Source organism: Macaca thibetana, chromosome 3 (genome assembly GCF_024542745.1).
Source record: "Macaca thibetana thibetana isolate TM-01 chromosome 3, ASM2454274v1, whole genome shotgun sequence".
NCBI lineage: Eukaryota > Metazoa > Chordata > Mammalia > Primates > Cercopithecidae > Macaca > Macaca thibetana.
Genome location: NC_065580.1, coordinates 9,114,930 through 9,130,789, shown reverse-complemented (window position 1 = coordinate 9,130,789; position 15,860 = coordinate 9,114,930). Strand labels below are relative to the sequence as shown.

The following is a 15,860-nucleotide window of genomic DNA, read 5'->3' as shown; positions in this document are numbered from 1 at the left end:
ATTATGTATGATTTACTGCTGAACAAGGTGGTACGTTGTGATGGTGTTTCCTTCATTGTCGGACTCTTCCCCCTCGAATTGGAAAATTTTTTCTTTTTTCTTTTTCTCTTTCTTTACCCTCATCAGTTCTTCCCAGACTCTCCAGTGGAATTATAAAACTCCTCCGAAGAGTCTTTTCCACATGATGGGACATCCTGTGATCTCTCCATTTCATTCTTTCTCTGGAGACTTCGCTCCCGGGGTCTTCTCCTCCCCTGCTCTGTCTAACCTAGGCAGCCTTTAGGCCTGCGGCACACCTGTACTCTGAGATGTGCCTTCGTCTCTCCCCCATTTCCCGAGTCTGTCTCTTCTTTTGTGGTTGACATCTTCATCTTGTTCGTGTACGTCTTCCAGTGGCTTCCTAAGGAAGGGTGCAGGGGAGGCCTTCTTTCTGTGATGCATCCTGTCTAAAAACATCCTATTCTTCCCTCACGATTCAGTGATAACTTGTTGGGGCCTAGGATTCTAGGCTGGAAATATTCTTCCTCAGCATTCTGAAAGCATTGCCCTTTTAGGTTTTATGGGTGCTGTTGAGAGGTCTAGTGCCTTCTTATTTCAGAATCTTTGAACACGACTTAATTGTTCTACTCCAAAAGCTTTTGAAATTGATTTCAGTTTTCTCAGATTTTTAATGATATGTCTTGATGTTTTATATAAAGTGTGTTTTTAATCTTTTGTTTTGGGTATCTGGTGTTTCTCTTCCTTGTGGAAACTGGTCTTTTCCTGTTTGGGAAAATTTTCTTGTAGGATTTCCTCCTATCTATTTTCTCTTTTCTTTCTTCCAGAAACTCCCTTCTATTAGTTTGATATCGGACTTCCTGGATTGAGTCTTTGGTTTTCTGTGTGTTTCTTTTTCTCCTATTTTCTGCTTTTATCTTTTCTATACTACTTTCTTGGACATTTCCTCCAGTTTATTTTCTGACGATACTATTTGTTTTTTATTCTATTGGGTTTTTTTTTTTAGTTTCTAAGCACTCTTATTGCCTCTTTCATGAATGGCTATCATGACTTTTCTTTCTTGGGAATATTAATTCTCATTATTTTGAAGTTTTGTTTTGCTTCCTGCTGTATTTCAAGTTCTTTTAAATCTTTTCCTACTTGTTTTGGTTTCTCTCTTTCATGTTAGAGGCTTTTCTTAAATAATTTTTTCCAGGTTCATTCCTATGTAGAAGTAAGCCTTTACAAATGGGCTGGAAGCCCTGTGCATGGTTGTAGGCCTGTGCGTGGCTGGGAAGCATCAAGAGTAGGTTTCACTTTCCACTGTAGGGTGACCAGCTGTAAACCCAGATGTCTTACTGAAGAACCCACAAAAGTCAGTGTCCATAGATCTTTTGAGGGGAGAGGGAAGGGCAATTCCATTTTTCCGAAGAAAACGCTTCCTGTCTCTTGTTTGGAGGGTATGATAAGCCCAGCCAGCATTCTTGGAGTCGAGCACCGCACCCCTCAGTCCATAGACATGACTCAGTCTCCCTGCTTTCAGTATGCACCACCCCTTCACCTTTCTGTGTACGTGGTATCTGGGATCTGGAGCCTTTCTGGGTAAGTTTTTCTGTAGACCGAACCTCTATTCTCCTCTGGGGTGTGGTGGTGGTGGTTCCTGGTTTCCTGGCATAGGTAAGAGGATCTGGGATTGATCAGATCTCTGTCAGACTTGAGCCAGTCCGCTGCTCCCGCCCATTCCCCACCCACCACCTTCTCCCATATCTGGTGCCTGCAGTTTCTGAATCTTTCTGGGATTCTCTGGTACCAGCCAACTTGCTTCTCCTTGTTAACCCATCTGTAGGCATTTGGTGTTCAGCTCTGTTCGTTTCTCTCTCTTTTGTCTCCTTTCCTTCCAAAAAATGGATTTGCATTCCTAATCCAATTTCTCTTGGTCTTATACCTCATTTTGTTATTATTATTCCTTTGACCTCATTTTAGAGATATTTTAAGAAGAATATATGTTCAATCTAACACACTTTAGTAATTTACTTATTTATATTTTTATTAGTAAATACGTAGATATTCACACACACATATATGTATCATTATATATATAAATATATTCAAATGATCCAAAGATGAATGGTAGGAACCAGCCTCCCTTTTCCCTTGTCCTTCAGTTCCTCTCCAGGAGCACCCACAGGCCCAGTTGCTCGTGTGGCCCTCCACAGAAAGTTTATGCACACATTCACACAGACATGCACAAAAGCATGATGTAGATAGTGATGGATTTTATTTTCAATAGAGGAAATGGTTTATTTGCATACCCCGGAACAATATTCCTATTTTAAGTAAAGGGCAGTGCTTAATCCAAAGACCCAAATCTCCTTTAGTCAGATTTCAGGCTCCATTGCAGATGGTAGGTATTTCGGGGGGCCTCCAAGTGCCCCTTTCAAAAACCCATGTAGTTGGTCACCTTCACAGAGGCCGGGCAGAGGGGCACATAGGTGGGCCAGCTGTGGGGACAGAGGGGCATATGCGTGGGCCAGCTGTGGGGGCAGAGGGGCACATGTGTGGGCCAGCTGTGGGTGGGACCTTCCACTTCTCACATGGCTGCTGCTTCCCCTCCTGCTTAGTCCCTATGGTTCTTCCTGTTTCTACCCTTCCCCCTCTGGTGTGTATGGCTGGCCCGTGGTTCCCAGGGCTGGCCCATGGATCTGTGGAAGTCCCATCCTAGCTGAGGGGTGCCCCTCCCCTTACTGCCTGTTTGGCACTCTGGGTTTGCGCTCCGCCTGCCCTTGGCCGACTAGACTTTATAAGGACAGAACCCAGAGACACCTCTGCGTATTTCAGGGGCTGGGTCTAGCTTGAGAGGGCTACTCGACTTGGCCACAGCAGTGACATCAGCATGATTCTTCATCCTTGCCACAGGACCTGCTGCTGCCAAGCCAGACTTGATCTCCAAACTGGAGCGGAGGGCTGCACCCTGGATCAAGGACCCAAATGGGCCAAAGTGGGGGAAAGGTCGTCCTCCAGGTGAGTCTAAACCTACAGCCTTCTGAAGGACGTGCCAGGGCCCAGGCGGCTATGATGAGTCAAACAGCATGAGCTCAGCCGTGTCCATCCAATGGGGGCCGATTGGGCACCAAGCCTGGCAGGAGGCCCTGGGTAGACAAGATGGAAAAGCAACTAACCCTGCCCACAGAGTGTAGAGTAGTCTGGGAAAGTGGGAAAAAACAGGTCCTTTTGTAAGCAGAAGTGCTGATGGAGGCTGTGGCAGAGCTGGTGGGAGCAGGTATGTGGGAACACTGATCTCGAGGAGCCAGGGGACCCATCTGTGAGCCTCTCATCCCTTCTCCCTCCTTCTCCAGTGCTCAGTGACAGCACCATTGGTTTGTGAGAATTTGTTGTCTTGCGTATCTCAATCAGTAACTTCTTGGCTTGTAGCTGCTACACTTACTTCTGTACCTAATTCTTTCTGAGGCTCGTAAAAGACTTGGCAGGTGTTTAACCTATTCCATTGTGGAGCCTCACACGAGAGTGAAAGCCACTTGCTTATCCAACAGTCTCTGTGGCCAAGGGGGTTAATTGAACTTACTGGTATCTGGTGTCACATGATCCCAGGGTAGCTGTGTGGATAGGGTGGTTGGGGTGCTGGTGAAAGAACCCACAAGGATTAGCAACAACTCTGGGAGAGCCAGATTAACTTTCATAGGTAAGAATGGGGGAGGGTTTAAGTGGACGCCACTAATGATCTCTAGAAAGAAGGATTGCACTCATCTTTTCTGCCTTTCTTAAGGGATACTTATTAAATTTTGGGGTGTCTTAGCTGATAGAAGACTGCAGAGTCCTGGGTAGCAGAACCAAGCATGATTTAATTTTCTCCAAAGGGAACAAGAAGATGGTGGCAGTGAGAGAGACAGACACACAGGCCTTGGCTGCAGACTCTGCGTTGCTTCCAGCCTCTCCCGTGGAGGCCCGTGCCTCCTGCTGCAGTCCCAGCATTTGTGAAGGAGAAGGAGATGGACCTAGGAGAATCAAGAGGACATATAGGCCCCGTTCCATTCAGAGGTCATGGTTTGGGCAGTTCCCATGGTTAGTCATTGACCCCAAAGAGACCAAACTCTTCTGCTCAGCCTGCAAAGAAAGACCTAATCTCCACGACAAATCATCTCGGTTAGTCAGAGGTTATACGGGGCCTTTTAAAGTGGAGACTTTAAAATACCATGAAGTCAGCAAAGCCCACAGGCTGTGTGTGAACACGGTTGAAATCAAGGAAGACACCCCTCACACGGCCCTCATTCCAGAGATCTCCAGCGACCTCATGGCCAACATGGAGCACTTTTTCAATGCCGCCTACTCCATCGCATACCACTCAAGGCCCCTGAATGACTTTGAGAAGATCCTGCAGCTCCTCCAAAGCACCGGGACCATGATATTAGGCAAGTACCGCAATCGCACAGCATGCACTCAGTTCATCAAGTACATCTCGGAGACCCTGAAGAGGGAGATCCTGGAGGACGTGCGGAACTCGCCCTGCGTGAGCGTGCTGCTGGACAGCTCCACCGACGCCTCCGAGCAGGCCTGCGTGGGGATTTACATCCGCTACTTTAAACAGATGGAGGTGAAAGAGTCCTACATCACTCTGGCCCCTCTCTGCAGTGAGACAGCAGACGGCTACTTCGAGACCATCATTTCTGCCCTGGATGAGCTGGACATCCCCTTCCGGAAGCCTGGCTGGGTGGTGGGACTGGGAACGGATGGCTCAGCCATGTTGAGCTGCAGAGGAGGCCTTGTGGAAAAGTTCCAGGAGGTCATCCCGCAGCTGCTGCCTGTCCACTGTGTGGCCCACCGGCTGCACCTGGCTGTGGTGGATGCCTGCGGGAGCATCGATCTGGTGAAGAAGTGTGACCGGCACATCCGCACCGTCTTCAAGTTTTATCAGTCGTCAAACAAGAGGCTGAACGAGCTGCAGGAAGGTGCAGCGTCTTTGGAGCAGGAGATCATCCGCCTGAAGGATCTGAACGCAGTCCGCTGGGTGGCCAGCAGGAGGCGCACGCTGCACGCGCTGCTGGGAAGCTGGCCCGCCCTGGCCAGGCATCTCCAGAGTGTGGCGGAGGCTGGGGGCCAGATTGGGCACCGGGCCAAGGGGATGCTGAAGCTCATGCGCGGCTTCCACTTTGTCAAGTTCTGCCACTTCCTGTTGGACTTCCTGAGCGTTTACAGGCCTCTGTCCGAGGTGTGCCAGAAGGAGATCGTGCTGATTACAGAGGTGAACGCCACGCTGGGCCGGGCCTATGTGGCACTGGAGAGCCTCCGTCACCAGGCGGGGCCCAAAGAGGAAGAATTCAACGCCAGCTTCAAGGATGGGCGGCTCCACGGCATCTGCTTGGACGGACTGGAGGTAGCGGAACAGCGGTTCCAGGCAGACAGGGAGAAGACGGTCCTGACCGGGATCGAGTACCTCCAGCAGAGGTTCGACACAGACCGACCCCCACAGCTCAAGAACATGGAGGTGTTTGACACCATGGCCTGGCCAAGCGGGATCGAACTTGCCAGTTTTGGGAATGATGACATTCTCACCCTGGCCAGGTATTTCGAGTGCTCCCTCCCAACAGGATACAGTGAGGAAGCTCTGCTGGAGGAGTGGCTGGGCCTGAAAGCCATCGCCCAGCACCTTCCGTTCTCCATGCTCTGCAAAAACGCCCTGGCCCAGCACTGCCGCTTCCCCCTGCTGAGCAAGCTCATGGCCGTGGTGGTCTGTGTGCCCATCTCCACCTCCTGCTGTGAGCGGGGGTTCAAGGCCATGAACCGGATCAGGACTGATGAGAGGACCAAGCTCTCCAATGAGGTGCTCAACATGCTCATGATGACGGCTGTGAACGGCGTGGCCGTCACGGAGTACGACCCTCAGCCCGCCATCCAGCACTGGTTCCTGACCTCCTCAGGCCGGCGTTTCAGCCATGTCTACGCCTGTGCCCAGGTGCCAGCCCGCTCCCCTGCAAGTAAGTACACGTGGCAGAGCTCCCCCAAGGCAGGGGAATCTTGCCCTCCAGCCCTGTGCTGAGCCAGAGGCCAAGAAGACAGGACTGCAGGTGCCTGTGGAGCTTCTGTCATGCGCCCACCCATTTGCTAGGCCAGTGGGTACTCGATGCGTGACGTCCACCCTCCAGGACCTTGTGCCCCTGGCAGGGAGATGACACACTTGTGCTCTAGGCAGCAGAGCTTAGTGCAGAGAGCATGCATTTATAGAGCCTGTCTGCCCTGGTGACAGTGCTGTGCTGGCTCCGCCCCCAACTGGCTGTGTGGCCTTGGGCAAGTTTATCCCCTTATGCCTTGGTTTCTCATTTGCCAAATGAGTGGTGCATGTAAAGCACTCAGGACAATGCCTGGCAGGTGGTGTAAACGGCGCTAGTTAAAGGTCAGGACCACTGCTGGGAGTAAGGAGAGGGCTGACCAGCCCCAAGCAGCGCCATCACATTCTAAGTGGGGCTGATTGACTCTGGACTGGGCAGGAATTTTCAAGAGGGAAGAGGTCCACGTGGCTGTGGAGGAGGTGAGATGCGGAGGAGATGGTGGGGCTTTCAGGCAGGAATCTCACGGGGCAGGGGAGAGCAGAAACAGCCTCTCTGGACCGGAGGGCTAGGGTCAGGGACTTGCTTGAGGGGGAAGCTGTATTAGAAGGGAGGGAAAGTTACTGAAAGCCGCAGACAAGAAATGTTCTGTCTTCAGGTAGTCACTGAAAACCAAAGAAAATATGCCGGTTGTTGGGGTTCTGCAGACCACTCATAGTCACTTGACAAGGATGGAGCAGTGTTCTCTCTCCTGGCGTCTCTAGCTGGTCTCCTTCCAGCTGTTGCTGCTCCCAGTTTTCACCTCTGAGTCTGTGGTCATCAGAAATGGGACTGGGTCTCATGGTTGACAGAGGGTCTGTAGGAAGCAGGGTGGCCCTGAAGCCACAGTAGGGCCGGTGAGGAGAAGAAAAGAGACCCTTCACTGATAAGGAAAAGGGAGAACCGAGAGAGGGCTGGGTGAGCCCCTCACCCAGGCATTTGTTGAGTGAGTTGCTCTGTGTCCAGCCCTGTGGGTGCTAAGGAGAAAAAAATGATTGTCAGGTGTGCCCTGGAGCAAGTTACTCTTTCCACAGGGAAAATGAGACCAGCACAGATTGGTCCAAACACTACCAAACTACGCACTGATGCCTCCTTCCAGGCAGGGCTCTCAGCCTCAGCATTGTTGACACTGGTGCTGGGTAATCTTGGTTGGGGGGTCCTCCTGTTCACTGTGGGAACTTGAGCAGCATCCCTGGCCTCTACCTATTAGATACCGACTGGATACCGGTAGCACACCCCCCATTTGTGACAACAAAAATCATCTCCAGACATTAGCAAATGGTCCCTGGGGAACAAAATCACCCCCAATTGAGATCCCCTGTCTTAGGATAAAAGAATGAACGGAGCAGGAACAGATGCAGGCTGCAAAGAGCAGTCCCGGTCCTGTCTCCCGTCTGTCCCGCCAAGCTTTCCTCACCAAACAGCCCCTGGGCGAAGTCGGATGTGGAAGGCAGTCACTGTCAGTCAGTCTAATTGCCTTCTCCTTCCTCCCCACAGGCGCCAGGCCCAGGAAGGAGGAGATGGGAGCCCTCTATGTGGAGTCTGGGAGCCAGAAGCCACCCATCGTGCCCTCCAGGGCAGCAGTGGAGGTTCTGAAGGACTGTATCATGGAGCCTCCCGAGAGACTCCTGTACCCCCACACCAGCCAGGAGGCCCCCGGGATGTCCTGAGGGACAGGGAGTCCTTGGGACTGCCTTGGAGACGCCTCTGGGATCACTGGGACAGGCTCTGCAGATTCTAGGCTGCCCTAGGATCTTCTGCTGGTGGCGATGGTCTCTAAGCACCAGGAAGTGGGCCGTGGCGTCCCGGAGCAGCAGGGGTATTAGGAGGTGCATGACCTGTTTCCTGAGGCCCATTCAGCACAGCCATGCCTCACAGCACACAAATGTGCCAGAAGGTTCTAGATCTCAAGTTCATTTTTAAGGTGCTCCAGAAAATAACCCCATCATGAAAGGTTTCAGCCCCTGAGTTCTGGTGGCAAGAGGACTGTCCTGGTGGGGGAGACTGTTGGACATCCCTGGGGAATGTTCCAGGGAGGCTGCCCACAGCCTAGTGAGAATGGGAAAGGCCACTTTGTTAGAGGGGAGGCGGACTCTGCTCTAGGGACAGCTGGCCTGGCTGCAGGAGCCCCCAGAGGCATTGTTCTGGGACTTCCTACCCTGGCTCCCGCAGCAGAAACGGTGAGGCCTCGATCTCGTGCGGATCTGTACCTCTTCCCAGGGCTTCCTTCAGGGCGAAACAATCACAAGCCCTTTGCACAGAGCACCCAAGAAAGTTCTCTTCCTGCAGCTCCAGATGGTAGAGCTGGGGCTCTTCTGGCAGGGGGTCTGGTGCTTCCCGCAGAGCCCAGCCACGTTTGACCTGTGGCACACCTGGCCCGGTTTCCTCAGGAGAGGATGGGACCAAGTTGGAGTTGGGAGGCTTGGGATGCAGCCCCAGCTCTGCTGCAGGCAGTGGTCTGATTAATCCCTTCCTCTTTTCTGTGCCTCAGTTTCCCTCTCCATGAAGTGGCAGCAGAGAATCCAAGTGCCTGCTGACTCCCCACCTGCCCTAGGATTAGTGAATGAGAGCCTCGGGCTCCTTGAAAGACCTCTGACTGCAGTGTGGACTTATCTGCCTTCCGCCCCATCCTCGTCCTTAGTGGGACAGGTAGGAATTTGTCTCCAAAGTCCTTGTTGTAGGAGTTGCTCTCTGAATGCACCATCTGCCTGACAGGCTAGTCCACTCTTCTCCGAGTTGCCCTGGGGACTCTGCACCAGGATCGCCAGGGCCCACTGAGACATCCCGGAATGGGGACTCAGTGACAAGGGCTTTGAACAAGCTCCTCCAGGGTCTGTGGGCCTGCTCCCGCTTCAGAACCACAGAAGCACTGCCCTAGAGGCACAGAGGGGCTTCCGGCACTGCTAGGTTCACACCCTCCTTGCCCATCTTCCACCTAAAGCGAAGCACTTTTCCTTCCGGGGCAGCTCCATCTTGGCAGGCTCAGGAGGCCGCTTATCAGGAGGGGGATGATTTTGTCTAGGTTCTGCCTTCCTTAACCATGGGCAGGAAATAAGGAAAGTCAGCACGCAGGGCTTCTCTGCCCTGCCTGACACTTGTTTTAAACAGGCAGGAAGTGGGTACCATCCATCCCAGCTTGCTTGCTGCCTGGCTCAGGCAGGTCCTGTGCTGTGCTGCAGGCCCCTGTGGGTGGGCCCTTTCTCCATAATCTGCTGCTTCCCATTCCCAGGGTAGATGCTGGCATCTGAGCACCTGAGTCCCTTCCTATTCCCAGGGTAGAAGCTGCCGTCTGAGTACCCTTCCCATTCCCAGGGTAGATGCTGGCGTCCAAGCCCCTCCCCAGTACTGCAGGTGCCCTAGTACCCCATATGCCCTTTCATCCCCCACCCCAGCACTTAGCCTCAGCACTGTTGTTTTCCTGCCGTTTTCAGTTCTAGTCAGGAATTCCTTTCTTGCTTTCTGCCTTTGACCTGTGGAAACGTCTCCCAGCCCTGTGGGTCTGGCGGTCAGAGGCACCCCTCAGGCCTGTGGTGCGGGAGCTCTGGGAGGTGTTACTATCCACGTGGCTAAGACATGCACAGGCCTCCCTCTCTCCATCACCGTCTCCATGGGTGTTCAGGAACTTGCCCAGGTCAGGCACTGTGGATGTGAACTGGTGGAAGGGGAGGGAGAAAGGCTTTTTTAGGTGGGGCTGTAGCCTCTGCCCTACCCACAGGGATTCCACATCAAGGTGCTGTTCCAGCACACACGCTTCCCGCGGCCTCTTCATCCTTGAAGAATCCCTCAGAGCAGGGGGCCATCCTGTGAGCAGCCGTGAGTGGGTCTCTGTGGGAGCAGTTCTGGAGCTGAGGTGGAAGCCAGGGGAAGCCCCTCGCCCTCTCCACGTCAGCATCAGCGTGCTCCGAGGACACCGTCCAGTGCCTTCCTTAGGTGGTGGGAAAAGCGGTCCCCTTGCAGTGGGGCCACTGAGAACACTACCCGATTTCTCAAGGGGCGCAGGCCTGCTCCGTTCCCCTTTGTCAGCCAATGACCAAGAAGGAAGAAGATGACTGCCGTCTCATTCCTGAACTTCCTCGTTCAGGACTCCCGTGGAAACACAGTGAGCGTCCTTATCCGAGGCCCCGGCCCAGGCCGGCCCCTTTGCTTTGTTTGGAGAGGCTGGCTGAGTTTTGGCCCCTAGTGCCCAGAGACTCCCTTGTTGGAGAGGCTTCCTGTTCATGCCTCACAAGAAGAAGAACCACAGGGCTCTGGGAGTGGAAGGAGCACGCACTCCCGCTTTGGCTGGAGTCCCAGCGCTTGTCGCCACCTTCCTCCTTGCCTGTAGTCTTGACAGCATCCGTATGTACGTGTCCTGGCATTTACCCCCCCTCCCTGATGACTGATGCCCACCGGGTCTGACATTCCAAGTAACCAGTATGTAACTGGTAGTTTGATCCCAGTAGCCATAGCGACTCCAGGTGGGAGAGAGGGAGCCAGCCCCCTGTCCTGGAAGATACCTTAGAGTATGTGACCACGCTCCAGAACCTTGCTTCTCTCTCCTGCAGAGGGTGGGTTTCTGGGGTGCTAAGTACCTACCAGAACAGTGTGGAGGGGCAGGTACACTAACCGGCCCAGGGATGTTCTCTCCTCCATTTTCAAAGATGAAAGGAGGTTTTAAAGACCATGTTTGATTCCTAACCTTTTGCTACCTGAATAAAGCAGAGTCTATTTCAACACATCTCTGTCTTGTGTGTCCCTAAGCAAGGACCAGGAGCTCGGAGAAGTGGACGGAACGAGCTCTGCCCTCGCTCAAGAGGGGACAGGGCCAGGAACAGAGGTGGGCAGGGGAAGTGCCTGTGTGTTCACCTGGTTTTTGTCTTTCAGTTTCTTTCCTCTCTAGTCCTTCATAGTGAGCTCAATCATTTTTGCCAGATACAAGGCAGAGATGAGAGTTGGCTGTTTGGTGAGTTATAATTAAGGGCTTGGCTGCCTTTTCTGGAATACTGTATAGTTTACATAGTGCTTTCACATACATGATCTAATTTGGTTTACTGAAATTAAAAAGTTAGACTTTGAAGGAAAAAACATCGATTTCCACCAGTAGTAAAAGCTGCTGCATCAGACCTGTCACTCAACAGCGCTCCTTGAGGCCTAACTCCTGAGATCCCTCTGGCGAGCCCTTGCGGCCCCACATCCTCTGCGCGGCATGCTCCCACGGGACTGCAGCAAAGGTTTCAGAGACTCGGGATACAGCCAGATCTCTTTGGTGAGGAGACTCAGTCTTACTCGAGTGTATGTGATTTTTTTTAAAAAGACATTGAAACAACTATCGAAGCAGAGGCACAGGCAGCAAGGCTTTGGGTTTGTGACTGGGAATCCGTGCGGCCTCCATGCGGTGAAGACCTGACCCCATGGTGGGGGTGAACAGGGTCTCCTTGACCCCTTCAAGGAAGATGGATTTCACTAGGGGAAGCACAGTGCCGGTAGCCTCCACGCTCAGGCTGGGGAGGGTAGGCTCCCAGGGAGGTAGCTCCCAGCGCAGCCTCTTCCATCACTCCAGCCGGAGCTAGAAGGAGAGAAGCAAGCTGAGGCTCTGGAAGGTGCTGCACTCCTGCCTTTCTTTTTCCCAAGGGTCCTCTTGACATCCGGAGTGCAGTCAGCAGGCCTTTCTGAGTGGGCTGGCTGCCTCAGATGCCTCAGCCCCTGTTGCTGGGGACGCTTCGGTGGGGCCTCCTCACTGTGGGCCTTCTCTTGGGTCAGTGTGATCCTCATGTCCCTTTCCCATGCCAGCGACACTCGTGGGCTTCATGTGGCTGGCCTCTGCTCCCAGGGCTCTGGAGACGCTGCCTCTGACGGCAGCTCCTGCCACGCTGGCACCTGTGTGGCCGCTGCTCCCCTCTGCGCCTGGGAATAGCTGCCCAGAGACTTCCTGTTTGGAACCTTTTGCGTTGCGCAGGCAGCCAGCAAGTGCCCTGGCACTCACAGCAACAGAAGGGCCCTGCAGTGCTGCGGCGGTGCTGGTGAGCCCAGATAACCTGAGAGGCGCAGACACACTGGGCACACTCCAGACAGGCGCAGGCCTCTGGGTAGTGACAGTTTGCAAGTGTTCCGTGGTCCTGGGCCCTGCACAGGCTTCTTGGCAGCCAAGAGAGGCTGTGTCTGCGTTTAATGTGCACACCTGAAAAAGCGGCCCCTCACCGCCTAGGCAGTGTCCTCCCACATCCCCAGGAGGGTCTTCCTGTGCCATCTGAGGTCCACTTAGTGGGAAGCCTTTGCCACACTAGGACACTTTCAGGGCCACTCTCCCACATGGATGTGCTCATGGATGGCCAGGGCTGTATGGCTCTTGAAGCTCTCCACACACTTGGCACCGATGGATGGCTTTTCCAGTGGAATCTAAAGGACTTGGGCATTCTCAGAGGCCAGTCTGGCCTTGGGGTTTTCCAGCTTCCCAGAAGCCTGCAGAATCATTCTGGGAGGTTCCCAGTTGCCTCCAGAATCATCTTCAGTCTCGTTTCTGACTTTGTTACCAAATTCTGTGGAAGAGAACTCAGATGTGAGCTTAGTGATGGGGACACACTCCTTTTGTTCGGTGTGACCTGCTCAGCCCCCAGCCCCAACGAGATGACGGCTAAGGGCAGCGTCCTGGGGATGCCGCAGCCAGGGCCAAGTGTGGGTCAGCATCCCAACTCAGAGGAGTGGCCCAGTTGGTCTGAGAATACTGAAGTCCCAGAGCCCTGGGTAGGGACTTCCGACCAGCGTTCTTCCTGCTCTCATTCCAACACACGTGAAGGGAATGTCCTGGTCCAGGGAGCCAGGGCTCTCTTGCTGCCATCTGAATAATTCCCTGCAGCAGCCACTGCTGGACAGCAAGCTTGGCAAGCCTTCTTATGCAGAAATCAAAGTCATTTTTATAAAAAGTATGACAGAGTCCCTTATGAAGAGAGCTGGACAGAGCAGGAGCCGACCCTTCCCTGACTGCCCAGTTCAGTGAGCCAGGTTAAATATCTGCCGTCAGCAGCCTGCCATGAGGTACAGTGAGGACCTTCTACTTCATCCCTGCAAGCTGGGTTGTGTCATAAAATGCATACTTTATTTTCCTTCTTCCTGTAGAGAATCAGAAAGCACATGATGGAGTTTTCAGAAAAGGGCTTGTGAGATTGAGCATGTCAGAGCTGAAGATCTGTGGCTGTGAGACATGTCCTCCTGAAAGAGCACACGTGAGCTCGCACAGCCACGGCACTGGGTTACCCTCACCCAGATTGTCCCCTCAGTGTAGCTTGTCTCCAGAGGTTTACACTGTGACCGTGTTTCTCACAGGTTACCCAAGCTCCTGTCGTAACGGCGGGAAACAGAAGTACAAAACCTGAATCCAAACCACAGAAGTGCTAGGACCCAGGAGGCACTAAAGGCTCAATGAATATGGTTACCTTTGTGCCAGAAATGTTCCATCAAGACTTACCTGGCTGAGTGGTAGCTTTCTGGCCTCTGTTGGGGGCTGGGAATTCTTCACCCAAAGCTCACATTCCCTTTCAAGTCTACAAGTGATCTCTGGTTTGGCAGCAGCATGCACCGTAGGGAGAAAGACAGCCGAGCGCCCCTAACCCACACCGAGCACACATAGACCCATGTCAGTCCTGAAGCCTGACTTGTACCACCCGTTTAATGCCCTGGGCTCACCCCATCAATTTGGGACAGGTTGGGTAGGTTGTAAACCTAAGAAAGCTCCAGAAACAGGCAGGGCCTGGCATACAGGTAGGAATGTTTATTTCAGGGCAATAACAGGAGTGCCAAGGGCTGATAAAACAGTGCAATTGTCATAATATGTTTTCCCACTGCCAGGGGCCCTTGAAGGAAAAACAGGCTCAACCAGTCACAGAGACAACCATGCTCTAGGTCTAGTTCTCCCTGACCCCACAGGCCAGGAGCGCCCCTATTAGATGGCAAGCAAGTAAGGGGCCAAGGTCCTCACCCAGCAAGACTCCCAGCTCCTAATTCCTTCTTGTCACATCCTGGTACAATTCCTTCTACTCCTCATGGCCACCAGAACAATGGGTGGGAGATAGGTGGTCACATCCTTAAATGTCACAGGCCTTACTTGCAAAGACCTGAGCACAAGCCCTAGGGGTGAGCTGAGAGTGTGGAGGAGACACTGGAGTAGGAAGGAGAAGCCTTGGCCATGTGTTTTGGCTCTTTTACTGATGAGCTGTGTGGGCCTAGGCAAGTTACTTCACTTCTCTGGGCCTCAGTTTTATCACCTGTAAAGCGATAGGATTGCCTCAGAGAGCCTCTAAGATCCCTTTCAGCTAAAAACAAAGTTCTAGAAAATAAATACGTGGTACTGTGGAACTCCGGGGAGCTGTTTGATCGGGTGAATAGTTTACCCATGGAAATGGGGCTCCGGCACAAAGCTGCTCACATCTTCTAGTCAGGCTCCAGGGAACAGCAAGAGCTTGTGGGCCCAGATGAGGCTTTAGTGGTTGGAAAAGGAGCCAGTTCCTGGTTTTAATCCCTTCATGGACCTCAGACTATCACAAAGCTGCCAAACAAATGACACATGCAATCACATGCAAATTAGGACAGAAATGAAACATCAAAAACATGAAAGGAAAGAGAGCTACAGGCTGCTAACATGAGTGGCTGCTCAGGCTCAGCACTGCTTTTGCTTCCGGCCAAAGCCAAGACAAAGGAGCAGAGGCAAGAAAGGAAATACATTGCACTCTACAGCTGTCATTTTATACAGAGGATTTTTTTTTTTTTTCCAGAACAAAATTCAAAAAAGTCCATCTTTTTTGAGCTACGGAACTTTCCTGGTGCTTTTTTTTTTTTTCTTCTTTTTTTTTGAGATGGAGTCTCGCTCTGTCTCCCAGGCTGGAGTATAGTGCTGCGATCTCAGCTCACTGCAAGCTCAGCCTCCCGGGTTTACACCATTCTCCTGCCTCAGCTTCCAGAGTAGCTGGGACTACAGGCGCCCGCCACCACGCCCGGCTAAATTTTTTGTATTTTTAGTGCAGACAGGGTTTCACTATGTCAGCCAGGATGGTCTTGATCTCCTGACCTCGTGATCCGCCCGCCTGGGCCTCCCAAAGTTCTGGGATTACAGGCGTGAGCCACTGCACCCAGCCCTCATGGTGATTTTTTGAAGGCCTCAATCGACAGCCTCTTAACTCTATCTCCTGGATGCCAAGTGCACCCTTATCCTAGGCCAGTGTTCTCAACAACACACTCTGGATGAGAAGGATAACCATTGTTTACAAGCTAGCTAAACTCTCACCTCCTCTAGGGAGTCTTCCTGGATTTCTCCACCCTCTGAATTCTCATAATGGGCATTTGGCTACCTTGATCACAGGGCTCTTAGAACTGTGCTGGCCAGCATTATGATTTTACCAGAATATATCACTCCTCAACTACTTTAGAAACCCCTCGAAGGCTAAGATGGTATTTTATACCTAACAGTTTGGTGTCACCCCACGCCCACCCCCAACATGCATGAATTTAAAGGATGGATAGTGAGGTTTCAACTATGGAACAGAGAAGGGCGGATGTGACTGGTTCTTGCTTTCAGAAAACCGCCAGGAGCACACATCGCTGACGGGGTCAGTGCAAGGACAGGCACATTTCCCTTCCGCATCACGTGGGGACTGCGCCTCCCCATGTCATGAAGCCAGGGAATATGTGTGGCCGGCTGCTTAGGGTAGCACTTGTTGCCAGAGACAGCGCCTGGAGGCCACTGGTCTGTAAAAGGGATCTCTACAGAAGATGCGGATTTTTGATTGCCACAGAAGGGATATGTGAGATCCAAACGCC

General features: G+C 52.5%; 2 protein-coding genes across 6 annotated transcripts in view; both read left to right on the top strand.

Annotated features, from left to right (window-relative positions):
- Positions 1-10,791, top strand: part of ZNF862 (zinc finger protein 862) — a 29,645-nt gene extending 18,854 nt beyond the window's left edge. For 2 of the 5 annotated variants that reach the window (XM_050785777.1, XM_050785781.1), the window contains exons 6-9: positions 2,893-2,997; positions 3,852-5,966; positions 7,572-7,998; positions 8,566-10,791. In XM_050785777.1, the coding sequence (XP_050641734.1) occupies positions 2,893-2,997; positions 3,852-5,966; positions 7,572-7,744 (2,393 nt within the window). In that variant the 3' untranslated portion in view covers positions 7,745-7,998; positions 8,566-10,791. The remainder of the gene's footprint in view (positions 1-2,892; positions 2,998-3,851; positions 5,967-7,571; positions 7,999-8,565) is intronic. The other 3 variants (XM_050785778.1, XM_050785780.1, XM_050785779.1) reach the window with 3 other exon arrangements.
- Positions 1-15,860, top strand: part of ZNF775 (zinc finger protein 775) — a 153,796-nt gene that overhangs the window by 32,601 nt on the left and 105,335 nt on the right. The window lies entirely within an intron of this gene.